Here is a 19,930-nt window from a genome sequence, read left to right on the forward strand (position 1 = left end):
TAGAGTTACATAAATTTCAGAATTCTGTGCAAATTCACATTCAAATAAACTTTATTCAAATGCAAACTTTTTGTTTGCTCAAAATGAATTCATCTTTGCAAGGAGATACATTGCTTTACAAAACTTCACAGAGTTCACACACATGCAAAATACCTTTTGTGCTCTCAAAATAAAATCTTGCATGCTCAAAGTATCATTTTGCACTCACAGAAAATTGTTCTGCTCTCAAAATATCATATTGAGTACTCAAAATATAATTTTGAGTGCACAGAATTGTGGCACACATATAACTCCATAATATGCATTCCTGATGGCTGTATTACATCATTTGCAACTAAAAATATAACTCACTTTTGGCCCTCTGTGGAAATGTCACCCATAAACTGAAGCTCACATGTGCCTCTACGTTTAACAGCACTTCCAGCTAAATCAGTGGGCAGCATAGAGATTAGACGTGCTTCTTAAACGTCTTAGCGCATTGACCCATTTTTCAGGAAGACAACAAATTGCGCTTTGCGGCACTTCATTAACATATAATACACCCCAAATTTGCACGCATACACTCACAGACAGCGCAAACTCTCCCTCCCATGCCCACTTGCGCTTTGCGCTGGCACGAAAATTGCGCTTTGAATTAGCACTCTCACGAAAATTAGATAAAGCTAAATTATATAGACCGCAATTCAACACTGATGTAACCATAAAATCCTTAATAAACCTCAGAACAAAAAAAAGATGTGCTTTAACCCAGCACACAACAGTTCCAACTGGCGTCAATACCACAGAAATCCGACGGTCCATGCATGCTCACGAGACCCTCCGTGACACCATTGCTACAAGATTATTTCAATCCATTTTTTTTTTTATTTTTATATATATATATATATATATATATATATATATATATATATATATATATATATATATACACTATATTGCCAAAAGTATTCATTCACCCATCCAAATAATTGAATTCAGGTGTTCCAATCACTTCCATGGCCACAGGTGTATAAAATGAAGCACCTAGGCATGCAGACTGCTTCTACAAACATTTGTGAAAGAATGGGCCGCTCTCAGGAGCTCAGTGAATTCCAGCGTGGTACTGTGATAGGATGTCACCTGTGCAACAAGTCCAGTCGTGAAATTTCCTCGCTACTAAATATTCCACAGTCAACTGTCAGTGGCATTATAACAAAGTGGAAGTGATTGGGAATGACAGCTACTCAGCCACGAAGCGGTAGGCCACGTAAAATGACAGAGCGGGGTCAGCAGATGCTGAGGCACATAGTGCGCAGAGGTCGCCAACTTTCTGCAGAGTCAATCGCTACAGACCTCCAAAGTTCATGTGGCCTTCAGATTAGCTCAAGAACAGTGCGTAGATAGCTTCATGGAATGGGTTTCCATGGCCGAGCAGCTGCATCCAAGCCATAAATCACCAAGTGCAATGCAAAGCATTGGATGCAGTGGTGTAAAGCACACTGCCACTGGACTCTAGAGCAGTGGAGACGTGTTCTCTGGAGTGACGAATCACGCTTCTCCATCTGGCAATCTGATGGACAAGTCTGGGTTTGGCAGTTGCCAGGAGAACGGTACTTGTCTGACTGCATTGTGCCAACTGTGAAGTTTGGTGGAGGGGGGATTATGGTGTGGGGTTGTTTTTCAGGAGCTGGGCTTGGCCCCTTAGTTCCAGTGAAAGGAACTCTGAATGCTTCAGCATACCAAGAGATTTTGGACAATTCCATGCCCCCAACTTTGTGGGAACAGTTTGGGGATGGCCCCTTCCTGTTCCAACATGACTGCGCACCAGTGCACAAAGCAAGATCCATAAAGACATGGATGAGCGAGTTTGGTGTGGAAGAACTTGACTGGCCTGCACAGAGTCCTGACCTCAACCCAATAGAGCACCTTTGGGATGAATTAGAGTGAAGACTGCGAGCCAGGCCTTCTCATCCAACATCAGTGTCTGACCTCACAAATGCGCTTCTGGAAGAATGGTCAAAAATTCCCATAAACACACTCCTAAACCTTGTGAAAAGCCTTCCCAGAAGAGTTGAAGCTGTTATAGCTGCAAAGGGTGGGCCGACATCATATTAAACCCTATGGATTAAGAATGGGATTTCACTTAAGTTCATATGCGTCTAAAGGCAGATGAGCGAATACTTTTGGCAATATATTGTATATACAGGTGCATCTCAATAAATTAGAATGTCGTGGAAAAGTTCATTTATTTCAGTAATTCAACTCAAATTGTGAAACTCGTGTATTAAATAAATTCAGTGCACACAGACTGAAGTAGTTTAAGTCTTTGGTTCTTTTAATTGTGATGATTTTGGCTCACATTTAACAAAAACCCACCAATTCACTATCTCAAAAAATTAAAATATGGTGACATGCCAATCAGCTAATCAACTCAAAACACCTGCAAAGTTTTCCTGAGCCTTCAAAATGGTCTCTCAGTTTGGTTCACTAGGCTACACAATCATGGGGAAGACTGCTGATCTGACAGTTGTCCAGAAGACAATCATTGACACCCTTCACAAGGAGGGTAAGCCACAAACATTCATTGCCAAAGAAGCTGGCTGTTCTCAGAGTGCTGTATCCAAGCATGTTAAAAGAAAGTTGAGTGGAAGGAAAAAGTGTGGAAGAAAAAGATGCACAACCAACCAAGAGAACCGCAGCCTTATGATTGTCAAGCAAAATCGATTCAAGAATTTGGGTGAACTTCACAAGGAATGGACTGAGGCTGGGGTCAAGGCATCAAGAGCCACCACACACAGACATGTCAAGGAATTTGGCTACAGTTGTCGTATTCCTCTTGTTAAGCCACTCCTGAACCACAGACAACGTCAGAGGCGTCTTACCTGGGCTAAGGAGAAGAAGAACTGGACTGTTGCCCAGTGTTCCAAAGTCCTCTTTTCAGATGAGAGCAAGTTTTGTATTTCATTTGGAAACCAAGGTCCTAGAGTCTGGAGGAAGGGTGGAGAAGCTCATAGCCCAAGTTGCTTGAAGTCCAGTGTTAAGTTTCCACAGTCTGTGATGATTTGAGGTGCAATGTCATCTGCTGGTGTTGGTCCATTGTGTTTTTTGAAAACCAAAGTCACTGCACCCGTTTACCAAGAAATTTTGGAGCACTTCATGCTTCCTTCTGCTGACCAGCTTTTTAAAGATGCTGATTTCATTTTCCAGCAGGATTTGGCACCTGCCCACACTGCCAAAAGCACCAAAAGTTGGTTAAATGACCATGGTGTTGGTGTGCTTGACTGGCCAGCAAACTCACCAGACCTGAACCCCATAGAGAATCTATGGGGTATTGTCAAGAGGAAAATGAGAAACAAGAGACCAAAAAATGCAGATGAGCTGAAGGCCACTGTCATAGAAACCTGGGCTTCCATACCACCTCAGCAGTGCCACAAACTGATCACCTCCATGCCACGCCGAATTGAGGCAGTAATTAAAGCAAAAGGAGCCCCTACCAAGTATTGAGTACATATACAGTAAATGAACATACTTTCAAGAAGGCCAACAATTCACTCAAAATGTTTTTTTTATTGGTCTTATGATGTATTCTAATTTTTTGAGATAGTGAATTGGTGGGTTTTTGTTAAATGTGAGCCAAAATCATCACAATTAAAAGAACCAAAGACTTAAACTACTTCAGTCTGTGTGCATTGAATTTCTTTAATACACGAGTTTCACAATTTGAGTTGAATTACTGAAATAAATGAACTTTTCCATGACATTCTAATTTATTGAGATGCACCTGTATATATATATATATAGATCAAACTATTGAACTGCACATGAAAGTTTTCAATGAAATAGGCCACAGTAAATAACAACATCAAACCCACAAAATGAACAAATAAACTTAACAATAAGCCAATAAAGGAAAATAAAAAAAGTTATAAAAATGTAGATAGAGCGAGAGTCAGGCAACCAACCGAATAACGAACCCTCTCAGACTGCATCAGCAAAATGCACGATGTGTAGTCCATGATTCAGTGCGGGCAAAGCCACCCACTCACTTTATTTTATTACAGTAAAATACTAAAGCATTTCACTACAAAAATGTTGATGTTAATTTTAGCTTGTGCAGAAACTGTGGATGCAGAGACAGTGCCAAATCTGTTAAGGGGGGATGGGGTGAGGGGTGGGACAGAGTGAAATGTGAGGGCACAAACAGAATGGCGTCACAGCGCTCTGTGACATTAATGATCGCTGGGCTGTCTGCTTTGATAATGGGTGACAGAACTCCACAAAATGACCCCAGTGTCACAGTGGAGGCCTCGAGTCACATTATCCCAAACTCGTGCTGTCAACCTAATGCATTTCCATCACATTTCCTGCATTTTGCTTCCTTAAAATAGAAGCACAACATGAGATTGAGCTCATACTAAAACATAATGCATCAGTGCACTTGATCTATTAAGAGGAGGCTTTTAAGACCATCCGCTATTCGGTGGACATGTGCCTTAAAGCTAGTTGTCGCTGCCTGAACAGATATACTCAAAAATTACTCTACGCTTCATACATCCATATTCATTTGAGATCACAGTAGAATGACAGTTTGCTCTTTAGAGAGTAGAGGAGAGCAGGGATAATTGTAACTCTTAATAAATGTAACATTGGTTATAAAATGCAGACTACACTCACAGTGGAATATCAGATGTCTGCATGTACAATTCAATTTATTATTCTTCTCCAAAAATAACACAATTAGTAATGATAAGGGTTGCCAACTGTCCCGTATTAGCCAGGACATCCCATGTTTTGGTCGAAATGAAGATGTCATAATGTGAGTGGGGGAATCCTCTGGTTGGATGGCAAAACATATTGTATTAAAAATGTCATGTCCCGCACAGAAGCAACAAAATGCCCCCTCCGATGGTGAAATTTACTGTATTGAAAACATTAAGTCCCAAACGACAAAGTGCCCAATCTGGTCTGACGACGAAACGTACCATATTGAATACGTTATGTCCCGTACTGAAGTGGCAAAATGTCCCCTTCGGTCTGATGATGAAACGTACCATATTAAAAGGGTTGTGTCCCGTATTGAAGTGACAAAATACCTCCTCTGGTCTGATGCCAAAACGTACTGTACTAAATAAGTTGTGTCCTGTATTGAAGTCACAAAATGCCCCCCTCAGTCTGAAGGCGAAACATACCGCATTGAAGCCCTTACTGCTCAAGTGCTCAAGTGTCCCATAATGATTGACACACATATATATATATATATATATATATATAAAATGGAATTCAGCAAATAAAAATGTCTTCCTTATGTTATTTTTGGTGCTAATTTTATTTACAATAAATCAAATCATACATCATTTTAAAATGTTATCTCTTCTTCAAAAGGTGCATATGTAATTGTGTTGATTTGGTAGCAATATTACATCTATTTGCCATAACTATTAATATTTAAAATGTGGATGAGGGGTAGATAATAAAACTACGCTTGTATTTCACTGATGTTATGAATTTTAAAAATTGTCTATCGTCTAAAAATTCTAAAATACAACAATCTTCTAAAAATTAAATATCTTAGGGGTTTAGAGGTTATTAAAATATATAGTTTCAGTATCAACTTGTTTGTCTTGCTTGCTTAGTCTTACATATAGTCCAGCCTGATCCCATTATTATTCATAGGTATTTATACCTATGAATAATAGGTATAAATTTTATTGATTGGATCGATGCTGAAACGTACAAAAATGGAAGTATTGACAATATCTAAAATGTTTTAAACTTAAAAATATCACAGATCCTTTATATTATGAATATATTTGTATAGTTACATTTTTAATATCTTAAAGATATTTTAGATCCCTTAACTGTACCCCAACACCTAATCATAACAATTTTTCAACAATATAAAATTTTTTACACTCAGATGGATGTGCAGTGACAATAATTTTAGTAATTATAGTTATATATATATATATATATATATTAGTATATACTGTACTGTATACTGTATATACCTTGTATACTGTGTGATATATATATATATATATATATATATATACATAAAGTATTTTTGAGCCACTAATCCCATCCCTACCCATAACCTAACTTTAACAATTTCTTAACATATATATATATACACAGTATAAAAAAGTATAGTTACAGAATTTTTATTTAAACATTTTAAAGTGTAGTCTTGGTAAACACGAGTTGAATACGGCACCAGTATTGTGAAAAATAAAACCATTGCATCAACTGCATTAAATAAACGTGATGGCACTGAATATTTAGATTAATCTAATTGATTTTAAATGATTTATATTTTAGATGCAGTCAAAACATCTATATTATATGCTTTAGTGCCTATGCAAATGTACGTGCTAGAACCACACTTTACATAAATACTCACGTGATTACGATGTGTGTCACTATTAAAGCTCGTCCTTCATAATCCTAAAATATGTGTTGTTGAGCACTTATGTTATTAATTTAACATCGGCCTTTGTGTACTTCTAGTTTATTTTATCTGATTCAATTAAAGGAATGTTCCGAGTTAATACAAGTTAAGTTCAATCGACAGCATTTGTGGCACAATGTTGATTACCACAAAAATCAATTTCGACTCGTCCCTTCTTTTCTTTAAAAAAATCTGTGTTACAGTGAGGCACTTACAATGGAAGTGAATGTGGAAAAGTTTTGGAGGGTTTAAAGGCAGAAATGTGAAGCTTATAATTTAATAAAAGCACATTCAGTTAAAACTCATGTATTATTTGAGCTGTAAAGTTGTTTAAATTGTCATTTTTATGGTCATTTTAAGGTTTTAGGGTTTACAATGTTACACAATGATGTAAAATTGGATGTAACTTTACACAGAAAAGGTTTGCAAGGGATTTTATCACACTAAAATCATAACACACATATTGTTTATATCTTGTGCCTAAACTTTTGAAAAAGTGAGTATTTTAACACTCAAAAACACTTCCATTGTAAGTGTTTCACTGCAACCCAGAGCTTTGAAATGAGGTGGCATCCATCTCCATATTTTGTTTAATGAGCTCCCCTTTTTATACCAAATTTATTCAAACAGAGCAGAACAACGAACATGTACACGCTAATTCGGACTAACACAGGAGATGGATAGATTTCTCCCAACAGACTGAACTCCTCCAGACATGAGGTCAGACAGAGGACAGACAACATTTCCATTTCATTCATATTCACTCTGTTATTCCCTCAGTGAATGTGATATTACCTTAAAGTCCATAAACGCTAAGAATTCAAATGCTAAGGACTAGTGTTGGGTTTGAGTCCACCTTGGTCGAGTTTGAGTCAAGTCCAAGTCTTTAAACAATCGAGTCCGAGTTGAGTGCAAGTCCAAAAGGAGCCGAGCCGACTCAAGACCGAGTCCATAACAAGCCGAGTCTGAGTCGAGTCCGAGTCCGAATGAATCTGTTCATGAATCTGAATTAAAATTGTAACCGTAAACTCAACATCAATATTTTAAGCTTATTTTAAACTTCACAACTAAGAAAAACAGTTTGTCAATATAAATGTAACAAAAACACCTCTGTTGCATTTCATATATACATTTTATGATTAGTATTAGTAAGTGATTTCAGAATGAAAGCATATGCTTTAGGTGTATGAAGACAAAACTGTCCTTCAACACAATTCTTATTGCATTCTGTTGACATTTCAGTTATATGTTGCTTTTCCCCTCCACTCAAACATAGACTAAAGAAAGTGAAAGCTGTGTTAGTCATTACAAACAAGGTTATTATGTTTCAAATTGTATTTTATTTTATTTTATTTAAAATGATCCCTATGTAAAGAAATAATAGTCTATAATGAGATTTTTCTGAATCTTTTTTCTCTATCTGCCGACTGATTTAGGAAAATACAGTATATACAAATGAGTTAACACAGTAGTAATTAGCACTCGCTGAGAAGTTACATCTCACGATTTGACTGCAAATGCTACATCCAAAAACACTGGAAAAACCCACTGATAATATTAGGGCCATGTCGTCACGGACATGATTTTCTAGTTAATTTGTGGGAAACCACACAATGCAGGGCAGTTCTGCGTGCTGCTCATGTATCTAAATCCCTGATGTGTCCGTGTGTATCTCGCAGCAGCTGCCACAGAAGATAAAGAAATTATAATAACTGATATTTGCTTGAGCGGCAGCCGCGTTGGTCTGCAATCAGTCTGAAATCTTTACATACCAACCAAAGAAAATTTCACTGAGCTCTTCTTTAACTGCAAAAACATGTAGAATAATAATTTTGAGTCATAAATTTAACAGAACTGTCTTTCAAAAGTGTCAGAGATATAGGCCAAAAAATAGGATGTGCATAAGTTACCTGGTGGTTTACAATAAAAATAAAATAAAATAAACATTTAAAATAAAAACGTCATAACCAACTAAATTCATCTCGTAACATGAAGTTTAGCTTCATACACAAACTCTGTCATCGAATAATACATTTATTTTATAGTCTATAATTAAATTTATCCTAATATTTTATTGTGCATGGTTGAATGTTGTGAATGGCGGACAAATGCTGTAAAAGAATGTATTTTAAGCAGATCGTCAATGCTTTGAAAATAGTCAGTCAATAATAAATAGGTGCCGTTTGTCTGTTTAGAGTTGCTGTCTGCTTTAGCAATAACACTTTTTTCCCCCCGACTATTTAAAAAGTTGCACAGTTCATTCATCAAGCTATTATGGACCAGTTCAAGCTGACAACACTGTGTGGACCACAAGAGACTACAGAAGCCTACATGTGTAGATACATTACCCCTAAAAAGACTTAATATCCAATATTAATGCTATTTTTATGTGTTTTTATTTCAATATGCTTTTTTTAGTAAACTGTGAGAGACATGATGTGGGTGACTTGACTCAATGAAGTTTTTGATTTTAAGTTTTTAACCACGATGAACCCACAATGCAAGCACCGTCTTGGCTGCACAAACGACACAGGTAATTTTACCAGTTGTCAGGTCGCATGTCATGTGAAACTGCCTTGTTTAGTTTCTGTTACATTGGATACATACACGTCTTTATGTTTTCAATGTGCCAGCCACCTCTGTTGTCGATGTTATACAGTAGTCTCTGTAGTAACATTCAAGTGTACTGGTTAACTGATGAGTGTGCCTGTGCATGTGTGTATGTGTGTGTGCGTGTGTGTTTGCCTAAACACAGTGAAACTACTCTGGCTACGTCTACAACTTCAGGGGCTAATACAGCTGCATGCAGACAGAGATGTGTTAATTAATTTCTGTTTTATTTATTTTTCTTTTTTTCATTGCATCACAAATGTCATGGACTCGGCTGGACTCGGAAAAAAATCCAGAGTCCCAAAGGCTCGAGTCCGAGTCAAGTCCGAGTAAAAATTCATCCGAGTCCATGACAAGTCCAAGTCCATTAAAATTGGACTCGTGACTCGGACTCGAGTCCGAGTCCAAACTCGAGTACCCCAACTCTACTAGGTACAGACTGACTTAACAGCAGGGTAAAGATCAAGTTTAAAGTACAACTGCAGTGCGAAACAATATAGTCACAACAACAAGATACAAGCAAAGACAGCTTTCACATTCAGGCAAATTTACGTGAATTTTACTTAAGCGTTTTTTAATCTTCTGTCACATTAAATAATCAGTGAAATTCTGATTACAAATCTACACACGTTTCTGCTAATTTCTTCGGCTGTACAACCATTAGTGGAGACTTTACTTTGTTTTTGTTTTTTTATGTTCTATTTTTGTTGTATTATCTATTTCAGATTCACACACCCCAAAACGCCACATAAAAACAAAACACATTGTGGTTGGTCAAACAATGTCTTCCGGTCTACTTGGGCAGTTCTTGGCCTGAATAAGCTGTGGTGTAGACCAGGCTTTATGCCAGTAGCCGATGGTCAACTAGATACGTAGACTACTGTAGCATTACATTACAGTGGACAGAATTGCTGTAGTGGCTTTTTGAGACTACCAGTTAATCTGTAATTGGCCAATTTCCAGGGCAGCGTCCCATGGGTTGTAAGGGGGCTTGTGCACACTGTGGACTTCTGTATCCCCAGAGGACCCCGGCTGACAGAACAGCTTTAATAGAGTTCACGTTGCTCCCCAACCTACCCTCACTGTCTCTCACCTGACCAGGGATGAATTAAAGAAAAAATGCATGTGGCAACTTAAGAATAATTTAAAGCAAGCAAACAGCAGTTTACTTGCTTTACATAATAAGGGGTGAATTTAGTAAACAGTTATGCTGTGCATGGTATTTCAGCACAAAACTCTTATTCACTACCCAAACAGCTGCTAAATGGGCTGAATAGCTCTGTGCTGTGGGTATTTCAGTTAAGTCATTGTCATATTTTCTATCGCAAACAACTCTCCTTTCTAGGCAAATTATGAACATTTTTTGAACTATTGCACAATTTCCACCCATGGAAAGTATGCAGCAAACAGAATTTTATTAAAAAGAGATGTGTCTACATTTTATTGATCATGGCAGTAGTAATTTATGTCAATTCAAATAATGGAGAGGAGTGTTATAACTGGCCATATAACCAGATGTGTGTTGTAGTGAAGTGCATTTTTGCCATTTCACCATGTCATCTGATAATCAGAACTTTACCAGAGAATGGAATCTGAGGCTGCAACAGAACTATTGTTAGTCAACCATATGTTTTGTCCTCTGAAAAACTAGTTGGTGACCACTTTTTAATATGTTATCACATTATTTTGATGAAGGGTGAAGATGCTTCACAGTCTAAATAGTTTCTGTTCTCTGTGCTCTTTGTTCCTTTTGGTATAGTGTATGTCTATTTAGTGGTGGCAAGCATCACTATTGTTATTGTTCATACTCAGTGATAGGAGTTTGTTGTTATTCATGAGGCTTGTTGAGGACAGGGGTGCTATTACTTTTCTAAGTGTTCACAATTCCCATTGACTTACTTTGAAGGAGGGAACCAAGTCGTATCTTGGGATCAGAATATCAGACTTGGGGTTCACTTTTTCACCTAGCAACCACCCAGAACACCCTAACCATGGCATTGCAATGTACTAAAAAAACACACTCAACACACTTTAGCCGCCGCTTAATAACACCTTAGGGTTGTGGCAGAGTTTTGCACAGACAAGCACAACTCACATTTTAGACAATGTAAACATGTATTTATACATGTCTTTTTACCAGGGAAAAAATTACCAGGACAAGGAAACAAAAATGATAGACAAAGATAGACCATGGCGGAAATTTTACAAATGTATTTGTAGCGTAACCTCGGATTGGGATAGAAATGCTAATGGTGAATTAAATTAAATTAAATTCATAATAATGATAATAAAATCACAATAATTGTAACTACATTGGATATGTTTGTCAAGACAAACTTCGATGTAGGCTTGACAAAGCCTTAAAAAAGTTTGAAATTTAAAGGTTATACAAACAGTCAGAAAGTGCATTACTAACTGGTTGGTAGGATGATCCATCTGGTTGCTAGGCATTGCTAAGGTGTTCTAATTGGTCACTAGGGTGTTTTGGCTAGTTGCTAGGTAATGCTACGTTTATTTAGTTTGTTAGTTAGTTAGTCAGTTAGTTAGTTAGGCCACGTTCACACAGCAGCAGAATGCGGTTGTCAGTCCTGTTTTGAATGCTTAATACGGTTATGTTCACACACAGTTCAGTTATTTATGAGTGACAACCGCATTCTATAACCGAACTGACACCCGCAAATTTTCAGGTCTCACAAGCGCATTCTTGGCAAACCTACGCTGTGTGAACGGAACCGTACTGGACAACAAGTTGTTAGTTACGTCATGTACAGTGAGAGACACGCTGCACTGTACACGCGAGTGTCTCGTGTGTTTCATGTGGGGTTTCGTTAACTCACGGAGACGGAGAAATGAGCTGCGTGTCATCTGAAGATTCAGCTGCTGTCATCCACTGGCTGCTCATGGGCACGAGCCGTGTGACACAAAAGCTGCACTCTACATGCGGTTAAAAAGCACTCAAAGCCGCTGTCGGTTAATTATGATCTGATGGATGAACTTGTGCCTCGAATGGACTCATTTATTTAATTATGTGGCTGCAGTTGTGATAAAACATGCCAGTGTTATGGTCGTCGCCATCTTTTAGTCACTGTCACTATGGTTACAGCTGTTAGAATACAGTTGTGACTTCGGCTGCTCGTTCATACAGACAGCATTTGAGTTGCTAATGTAAGCTATTGTATGAACGGGACATTTCAATAATTACACCGGTAAGCAAATACAGTTGTCAATCTCAAACACTAACTGTGTGAAAGTAGCCTTAGTTTGTTAGTTGGTTAGTTGGTTTGTTGGTTAGTTAGTTAGTTTTGACAGTTGGTGTTTGAAATCACGAACATTTTTAAATCATGAACATTCTTTGACAAAGTCTTAACATTCTTAACAATCAATTTAAGTCTATGGGATTTTTGGAATATTTGATTATCCATTATGGGAAAACTGTAAGTCCGACCAATAATAAAAGACACAACAACCCAAGTCTGAACAGTCTGAAGGTCTGTGCCAAGTTTGGTGAATGTAGCTTGAAACCTCTAGGAAGAGTTACAATTGATCATTTTGGTCTTGGTTGAGGGATTTTTGAAAGATCCAAAACCATTTCTGTATAATAACAGTATGTTGATCAAGATGACGTAATAAAGGTTCATTCAAATCTAAAAAGAATTAGACAAATGAAGTGCAAAGACTTATTATATTTTGAAAAGTACTTCATGTGAATCATTTAGGTCAAAGGGGTTCAGCTGTCAAAAAAAGTTTGGGAACCCCTGACCTATAGCAAAGCCCTAACAATCATCCAGAACATCCTAGCAACTGAATAACATTGTGCTACAACCCACTCAGAACACCTTAGCAACTGTTTAGCAATGCAGTGGCAATCACCCAGAACACATTGTGGATGCAAGTTTTGCACAGGCAAGTATCACATTTTCATCAGAATATGTAAAAATCTATTTACCATTCATCATAAGTGAGACAAACATGTATATTTGCTCTCGGTACACCAGACAATGGAACATGTCAAACTAAAGAAAGACTCAACTAGATGTAATTAATTTTTCACCAGATACCAAGCCATTTCGGTTTATAAATGTCAGGCTGCCTGCCATGATAACAAGGTCTAAATCTAAAATCCCGATACACAACATTAATCTAAAAATGTCTCCAGATGCAGGAGAGGTGCCTCTAGTTGCTGTTGTACATCTTTCATTATTTATTCATTGTGGTATTGACTGAAAGGGATCCTGGTAGTGAAGGCTGAAGACATTGCATTAGAACACCCCTTTCCCCCACCACCATTGCCCCTTTATAAATATGAGTGGTGGAAAAGGCAAAGAGTGGGCCTCAAGACAACAGGATGGCTCTACCTTCACGGCAAGGAAGGCAAGTGTTTGGGAATTCATTATCCTGGGGATGCGAGCAATCATAAGTGAAAGCCTTGGCCAAATATCGACCTGCACAGAGAGGTTACAAATTACAGCATAACTACCGAACAAACCCAGAGAGACACCAGCTTCCTATGGATTTCCTCGTTTAGACAATCGACTGGAGAGTTTGAAGATGACAGTGCCAGATATTTGTAGGCAATCATCATTTAGCTATATGATACAAAACAAGGTCAATAACACAGTCTCACTGTAGCATTAAAACATAAGGCGTATCTCTTATTGAGACATGACAGTCCAACTATGCTTAAGTTACAGTTACATCAATCACATAAATGCTGCACTTTAAAGATTTTACGGTAAAGGACCAGTTGTAGCATGCAAAGAACAATTCCGGCTGGTGGTGGTACCTGCGGGATTAATTAGTCGACAGGAAACAGAAGCATCTCTATTCCTCTTGCCTTAGCTTCAGCGTTACAGGCGACCCTTAACACATCTTTGAATAGACTCGAGGATCTTTGTAATAGCAAAAATCGAGTTTACAGTGAGGCACTTACAATGTAAGTGAATGGGGCCAAATTTTAGAGGGTTTAAAGACAGAAATGTGAAGCTCATGAATTAATAAAAGCACTTACATTAATTCTTCTGTTAAAACTTGTGTGTTATTCAAGCTGTAAAGTTGTTTAAATTTGTGTTTTTATGGTCGTTTTAGGGTTTAGGGCGTTATGTCGTCACATCATCATGGCAACAACATCGTAAATTTGGATAACTTTACACGGAAAAAATATCACACTAAAATTGTGTTAACACACATAAGGTTTATGTCTTGTGTCTATACATTTGAAACAGTCTATATTTTAACATTTACGGATTGGCCCCCATTCACTTAAATTGTAAGTGTCTCACTGTAACACAGAACGTTGCTTTTTTTTTTTTTTTAGAAAACGAGGGACAAGTCGAAATTATTTTATGTGGTAATCAACATTATGCGATGAATGCTGTTGATTAAGTTTAACTTGTATTAATCCCAGAATATTCCTTTAAATCAAAAGAGAATAACTGTCCAAAAAGTGAAAGGATAGTATTTGGGGGTAAAAAGCCCTCTTGTACCAGGGGCTAAAGAACCCCCATAAAACACATTGTTTTTCTTAAGTGTGGTGAATTGATTTATGTAGAATGTTCATGGGCTCGCATTGACTGATCCAATCACAATAGAGATTCATTTGTTTATAGAATACTTGAGATGTTAGGAAATGCCATATGTGATTGAAATGAACAGGTAATTATGCACCCTTTTCTGAACTGGTTATTTTGAATAAGCATTATCTTAATTTGTTGCTCAAAAAAAGCATCTTGCTGTCTCAAAAGTACTTGCATAAGTTGACAAATTTTGCCCCATTACCATTGTCTCTATGTCTACTGTACACTATATTTAAATCAAAACAACACTCTATTATTATTTCTTTTCACACAAATTATGTTTCTCTATCAATTTCCAATATATATATATATATATATATATATATATATATATATATATATATATATATATATATATATATCAGTCAAATAAAAAAGCACATTTTAGTTAAGAGGCATTTGCACAATTGTTACCTATATTATACTATGTTGCACTGAAAAAAAAAAAATATATATATATATATATATATATATATATATATATATATATATATATATATATATATATATTGTGCATTTTTATCTTATTTTCCAGTAGAAATTTCTAAACATGTTTAAAACAAGAATAAATTACTTAATTTAGGTCTACATCTTGTTTTCAGACAAATCTAACCAAATTTGGTGTTTATGCTTAAAACAAGAAATACAAAATTACCAAAGGGGTAAGAAAAATCAGCTTTTTTGTTGAATCAAGTTATTTTTTCGTCACCCAGTGGCAAATAGTGTTACTACATTTTATAAGATTTATCTGAAAACAAGGCAAACTACCTTATGTCATTTTGCTTCTCAAGTAGCCTAAATTGATCTTGATTAAATAAATGTGTAGATACAGGAAAACCAGACAATTTTTTTTTTTTTTTTTTTTTTTTTTTTTGTGTGGATTCAGTGTGGATTTGCATCAATAATGCAAATCCACACTGACATGTTACCTGAAGTCAGGACTCCGGTTGGGTTTGAGGCCATAGAAGCCAGCAGACAATGTTAAGAGCCATCTGGGAATGAAATTTCCATTTGCACATTCCAGATACGGAGCTGACCAATGAATCTGAGTTTTGTCGGTAATATAACTTTCTCCGTTGCGCACAGACGCGTCATAAGAGGCAAAATCTTGACTCAGCACACGCTTTTGGAGCTGGGTCTTCTTTTTATTTTTATGCTCATGGTACCACTCGGTATCTGCCGTTCTGTTTTTTAACATACGGTGGGCATTGCTGGATAAATCCTGGAGGATGATCTCTCCACCTGCTCGTGTGGCCTGGAGGTAAACAGATGGACCTTCGGGTACGGACTCTGCGCCCACGGTGACCATGGATCGATGGATCTTGAGGTCTCCAACCAGAATACTCCTGACCAGAGCCTGGTACCACTCCATGTCACGTCTGGGGCTCTGGTCTCTGGACCTGTTGGCTTGTAGGATCATGTTTAGGAAGTTCGTGGCGTGAAGGACCGTGTCCAGCACGCTGCGCATGGAGTGATGCGCGTCTCCGTGCGTCCTTCCCCGCAACAACGCCAGCTCATATCTCCTGGAGCAATTGGCGTGTTCTAAGGTGGAGGAATCCCCCGTGTGCAGAAACGCAGTCACCACTCTGGGTACCTGCTCCTCGATCTTCTGCGCTAAACCTGAATGGGGCTTCCGGAGATGCGCTTGCTGGTTATTCTTCGTATTATAACTGGTTAGCTTCGCTTTTAGGTCCCGATCGTGTTCCACATATCTATAATTTGATCCAATAACAAATGCTACTTGCAAGAGTAACGATATCCAGATTATGGCCATATCCTTCAGTACCTCTCTGTTACCTTACCAGCTTCTGTTTACCGAATCTGATGCGAGAAATCACAGCTGGAATGAATCAAATCAGCAGATCAGTTTTTCACCTGTGGATTTTCACGCATTTCTGCCACTTGATCCCTGTGCGTTTAGTGTATCAGTAATCAATTTCTCATCGTCAGTGATGTTGCTTGGTCTCGTATCTCCAGATCCTTGCAGGAGCAGATGTAGGTGATCTCCGATGCTCTCCTCCCAATATGATGCTGGACCACAACAGACGTGATCGAATCAGAAGACAGAGAGGGGGGGAAACTATTTTTCGGATGCAGGGAGTCAGTACTTCACACTTGGATGACAAACACACTCCGCCCTCTTTCGTCCACTCCAGTCTTAAAGCGTAAGAACGGCAGAAACCATTTGCCCCCACATCTAGCGATGTCTGAGGGAATCGTTTATGGAGTCGGTTCTTTTCGCGAATCGAACTGATCCGGTCGGAGCGTTTCTCGAGTGCTTTTTGAACCGACTCATTGAAACAAACTGTTCGAAAGAACCGATTCGCGGAAATGAGTCGGTCTTCCCCGCACTGCTAACATCCCGTCTTCTTCATCATCTTATAGGGTTGAGGAAAGTGCCCTTGATTGGTGTATGGTCATTTTTGCTGTCAATCATTTGACGGAGAGCGGGTTTGGTAGTCTGAGGAATAGAAGGTGCTGTCCGGTTCTGAAAGGCTCAACATCCATCGAAACACGACCATAAATCACATTAAGGTCTCGGGTTTCGGTAAAAAAAAAAAAAAAAATAGACGCTCGGTGGGCAGGAATAGGATACATTTATAAAAGCTCTGCTATACGTTTTACATAAACGTCAACGAGTCTGTTTACAAGACAAATCGCTCGGGGAAAACACACGCGTGCGCCGAGATAAAGTGTAAGGTAAATTCTGAGCGCGTCGAGTGTTTAGGATAAATAAAAGGATAAACAAAAGAAAAGAATAAATACAATTTGAAGTGCTGTCGTCGTACATTATAATAAGTAGAACGCGTCGCGTTCAGATAGGAATTATGTTTTAATTGTTGTACACATCAGACGGACGTCTTCGGACGTTGCCGAAAGAGCGTCGCGTTTTAAAGACGCCACGTCAGATCCCTGCGTTCTGTTTTATACCGTTGCGCTCCGTCAGGCTGTTTTGACGCAAGAAAACTACAATTAGAACGCGTCGCGTTCACACAGACATTCTGTTGCGCTGTTTTTAATTGTTGGCCGTCGCGTCTCGCTGTTATTTTCAGCGGCAAGAGCGTCGCGTTTTTAAGGCTTCTTTATAAACGTGTCTTTAGACCACTGACTTCTGTTTTATTCCGTTGCGCTCCCTCTTGCTGTTTTGACGCAAGAACGCGCCAAATACGCGTCGCGTTCACACAGGACGTGTTCTTGCGCGTCTTTTAATTGTTGGTCTGTGTACATATGCATCAGATGGACGTCTTTGGTCGTCGCGTCTCGCTGTTATTTTCAACGGCAAGAGCGTCGCCCCTGAACGCGACGTGCACAGAACGGGGGCAGCAGGGGTGCAAGCCCTTTCGTTCACAAATCTAAAGGTGCCCTTTTGGTCATCCAGAAAAAGGGGAGACATTTTTATAACTAAATTAAAATAGTTAAAACAAAATTACAATCTCGTCATAATCTCACAATAACAGTAATAATGTGTTATTATGAGATTTCTTTGTAAATCGCGAGCGTATTAAAGAAGATTAAGCAGAGGTGCCTTTAAGAGTGCATGCTACAGCAGATCGAGCCGATTCCAATCGCAAGTGATCCTCCCTATGCCCTATAATCACTCCAAAGTGCAGAGCCCTTGAAGTGGGTACTCTGAAGGAAACATGGCATTACTGCAGGGGTCGGTAACCTATGGCACGCGTGCCAGCATTGGGACACAGAGGGGTAATCACTGGCACGCCAGTAACAGCGAGAGAGGAGTAGACTATTTTATTTATATAAATTCCACAACTGCATGCCAATCTATATCTTGATGTAATCCTCATGATCACACAGCGGGTTTTCATGAGCTGAATGGGAGGCTAAACAAGAAGTAAAAATGTGTCGAGACTGCAGGAGACGCAACAGACTCGTGCAAACCATTCACGCATCACGAGCCGGCAGTGCTTCACTTTCAGTTAATCGTGAGAGTAAATGCGCCCCCTTTGCTTCAGTCAGGCTGCGTGGATGACAGTCTATGTTCTGTGTTTTATTTGTTTATTGCTGGGGTCTGCACAGCCATTGACCAGGAAAATAAAAAATGGCACTTCATGTCAAAAAGGTTGCCGACCCCTGCATTACTGTATGAATGTACCCTTTGCTAACAGTCTTGTGGAAGGGCTCTCCGAGAAAAGATTAATTTTCTCACTTTCGTTTTGAACGAGCTTTCGAGTGGCATCCCCTCCCACAGGAGTGTCCTTCAAGAAAGCAAAAAATGCAGTTTTGAATTCAAACATCGAAGTACCCTTACTTCAGACGAGTAACAGGTCAGATAAAAAGTCCACTCCATGTATTGTGTTGTAAGTTCATCAAAAGAATTATACTCAGTTGCTACCACATTTCCGACATCGCGTGCCACTAGTGTAGACAGATTAATTAATTATAATGGGAGGGGTTGTGTCGCTTTCAGTGATATAAATGCAATTCATCTGTTGAAACTAATAAGCCATTAGACTAATCACTTTCAGAAAAATACCATTACGCTACCACAGTACCGCTACTCCCTATACGCATATTACACAGTCTGCGTAGGGCACCAACTCCCTAGGGGGCACCATCATATCCTGGGGGGCACCAGAAACTCCACCGTCTGCCCTTACTCACAGGTTATATGTTATTCAAGGACCCTGTAGCATTCGTGGAACACAGTCGATCGCCTCGCGCTCGCATTTTCTCATCGCGCCTTCGCACCGTGCACCACATTACCAGGGTAATGCCATGGTACTGAATGATTGATCATGTTCATATTTCATGATACTGTCATGATACTCTAAGGTACTTACCATGGTTTTACTATGACACATGTCAAAAACATGGGGTTATCACAGATCATGTCTGAAAATAAATAAACAAACAAGTGTATTACCATGGTGCTTTTTGTAAGAAATATAACAGAATAGGCTATTATTTGTGATAAAGGAAAAATTGAAAAAAATGATGTACAGTATATACTGTATATCCAAGGAAATTGTTAAATACTCAAAAAGCAAAGAAATTAGTTAAGTATTTATAATTACTAGGGGAGTAGTAACACTTTTTGTTTGAGCATCAGTAACTCAGAGGTTGTTTGTGCTAGATCTCTCAAACTTTGATACATGGTGCCCATATTTGTCTACTACAAATAAAACTCACTTGGACATCTACTACACAATCACAGATTATGTGAGTTAATGTCAAATACAAAGAGTTCCGTTGTTACAACCTACCCCACTACTGGGGTGAGATGTAACACTAGCTGGGGATAGATGTAACAATGAGAAGTAATTTGCTGAAATAAGAGCCACACTATCCAATTTATGCAAGT

The 19,930-nt window shown here is 38.5% G+C and overlaps 1 protein-coding gene across 2 annotated transcripts in view; it reads right to left on the bottom strand.

The window, feature by feature from the left end:
• Positions 1–16,523, bottom strand: part of LOC127434233 (probable G-protein coupled receptor 158) — a 245,547-nt gene extending 229,024 nt beyond the window's left edge. For both annotated transcript variants that reach the window (XM_051686812.1, XM_051686811.1), the window contains exon 1: positions 15,540–16,523. In XM_051686812.1, coding sequence (XP_051542772.1) covers positions 15,540–16,384 — 845 coding nt within the window. In that variant the 5' untranslated portion in view covers positions 16,385–16,523. The remainder of the gene's footprint in view (positions 1–15,539) is intronic.
• Positions 16,524–19,930: the final 3,407 nt, after the last annotated feature.

The sequence above is a fragment of the Myxocyprinus asiaticus genome, chromosome 44 (assembly GCF_019703515.2).
Source record: "Myxocyprinus asiaticus isolate MX2 ecotype Aquarium Trade chromosome 44, UBuf_Myxa_2, whole genome shotgun sequence".
NCBI lineage: Eukaryota > Metazoa > Chordata > Actinopteri > Cypriniformes > Catostomidae > Myxocyprinus > Myxocyprinus asiaticus.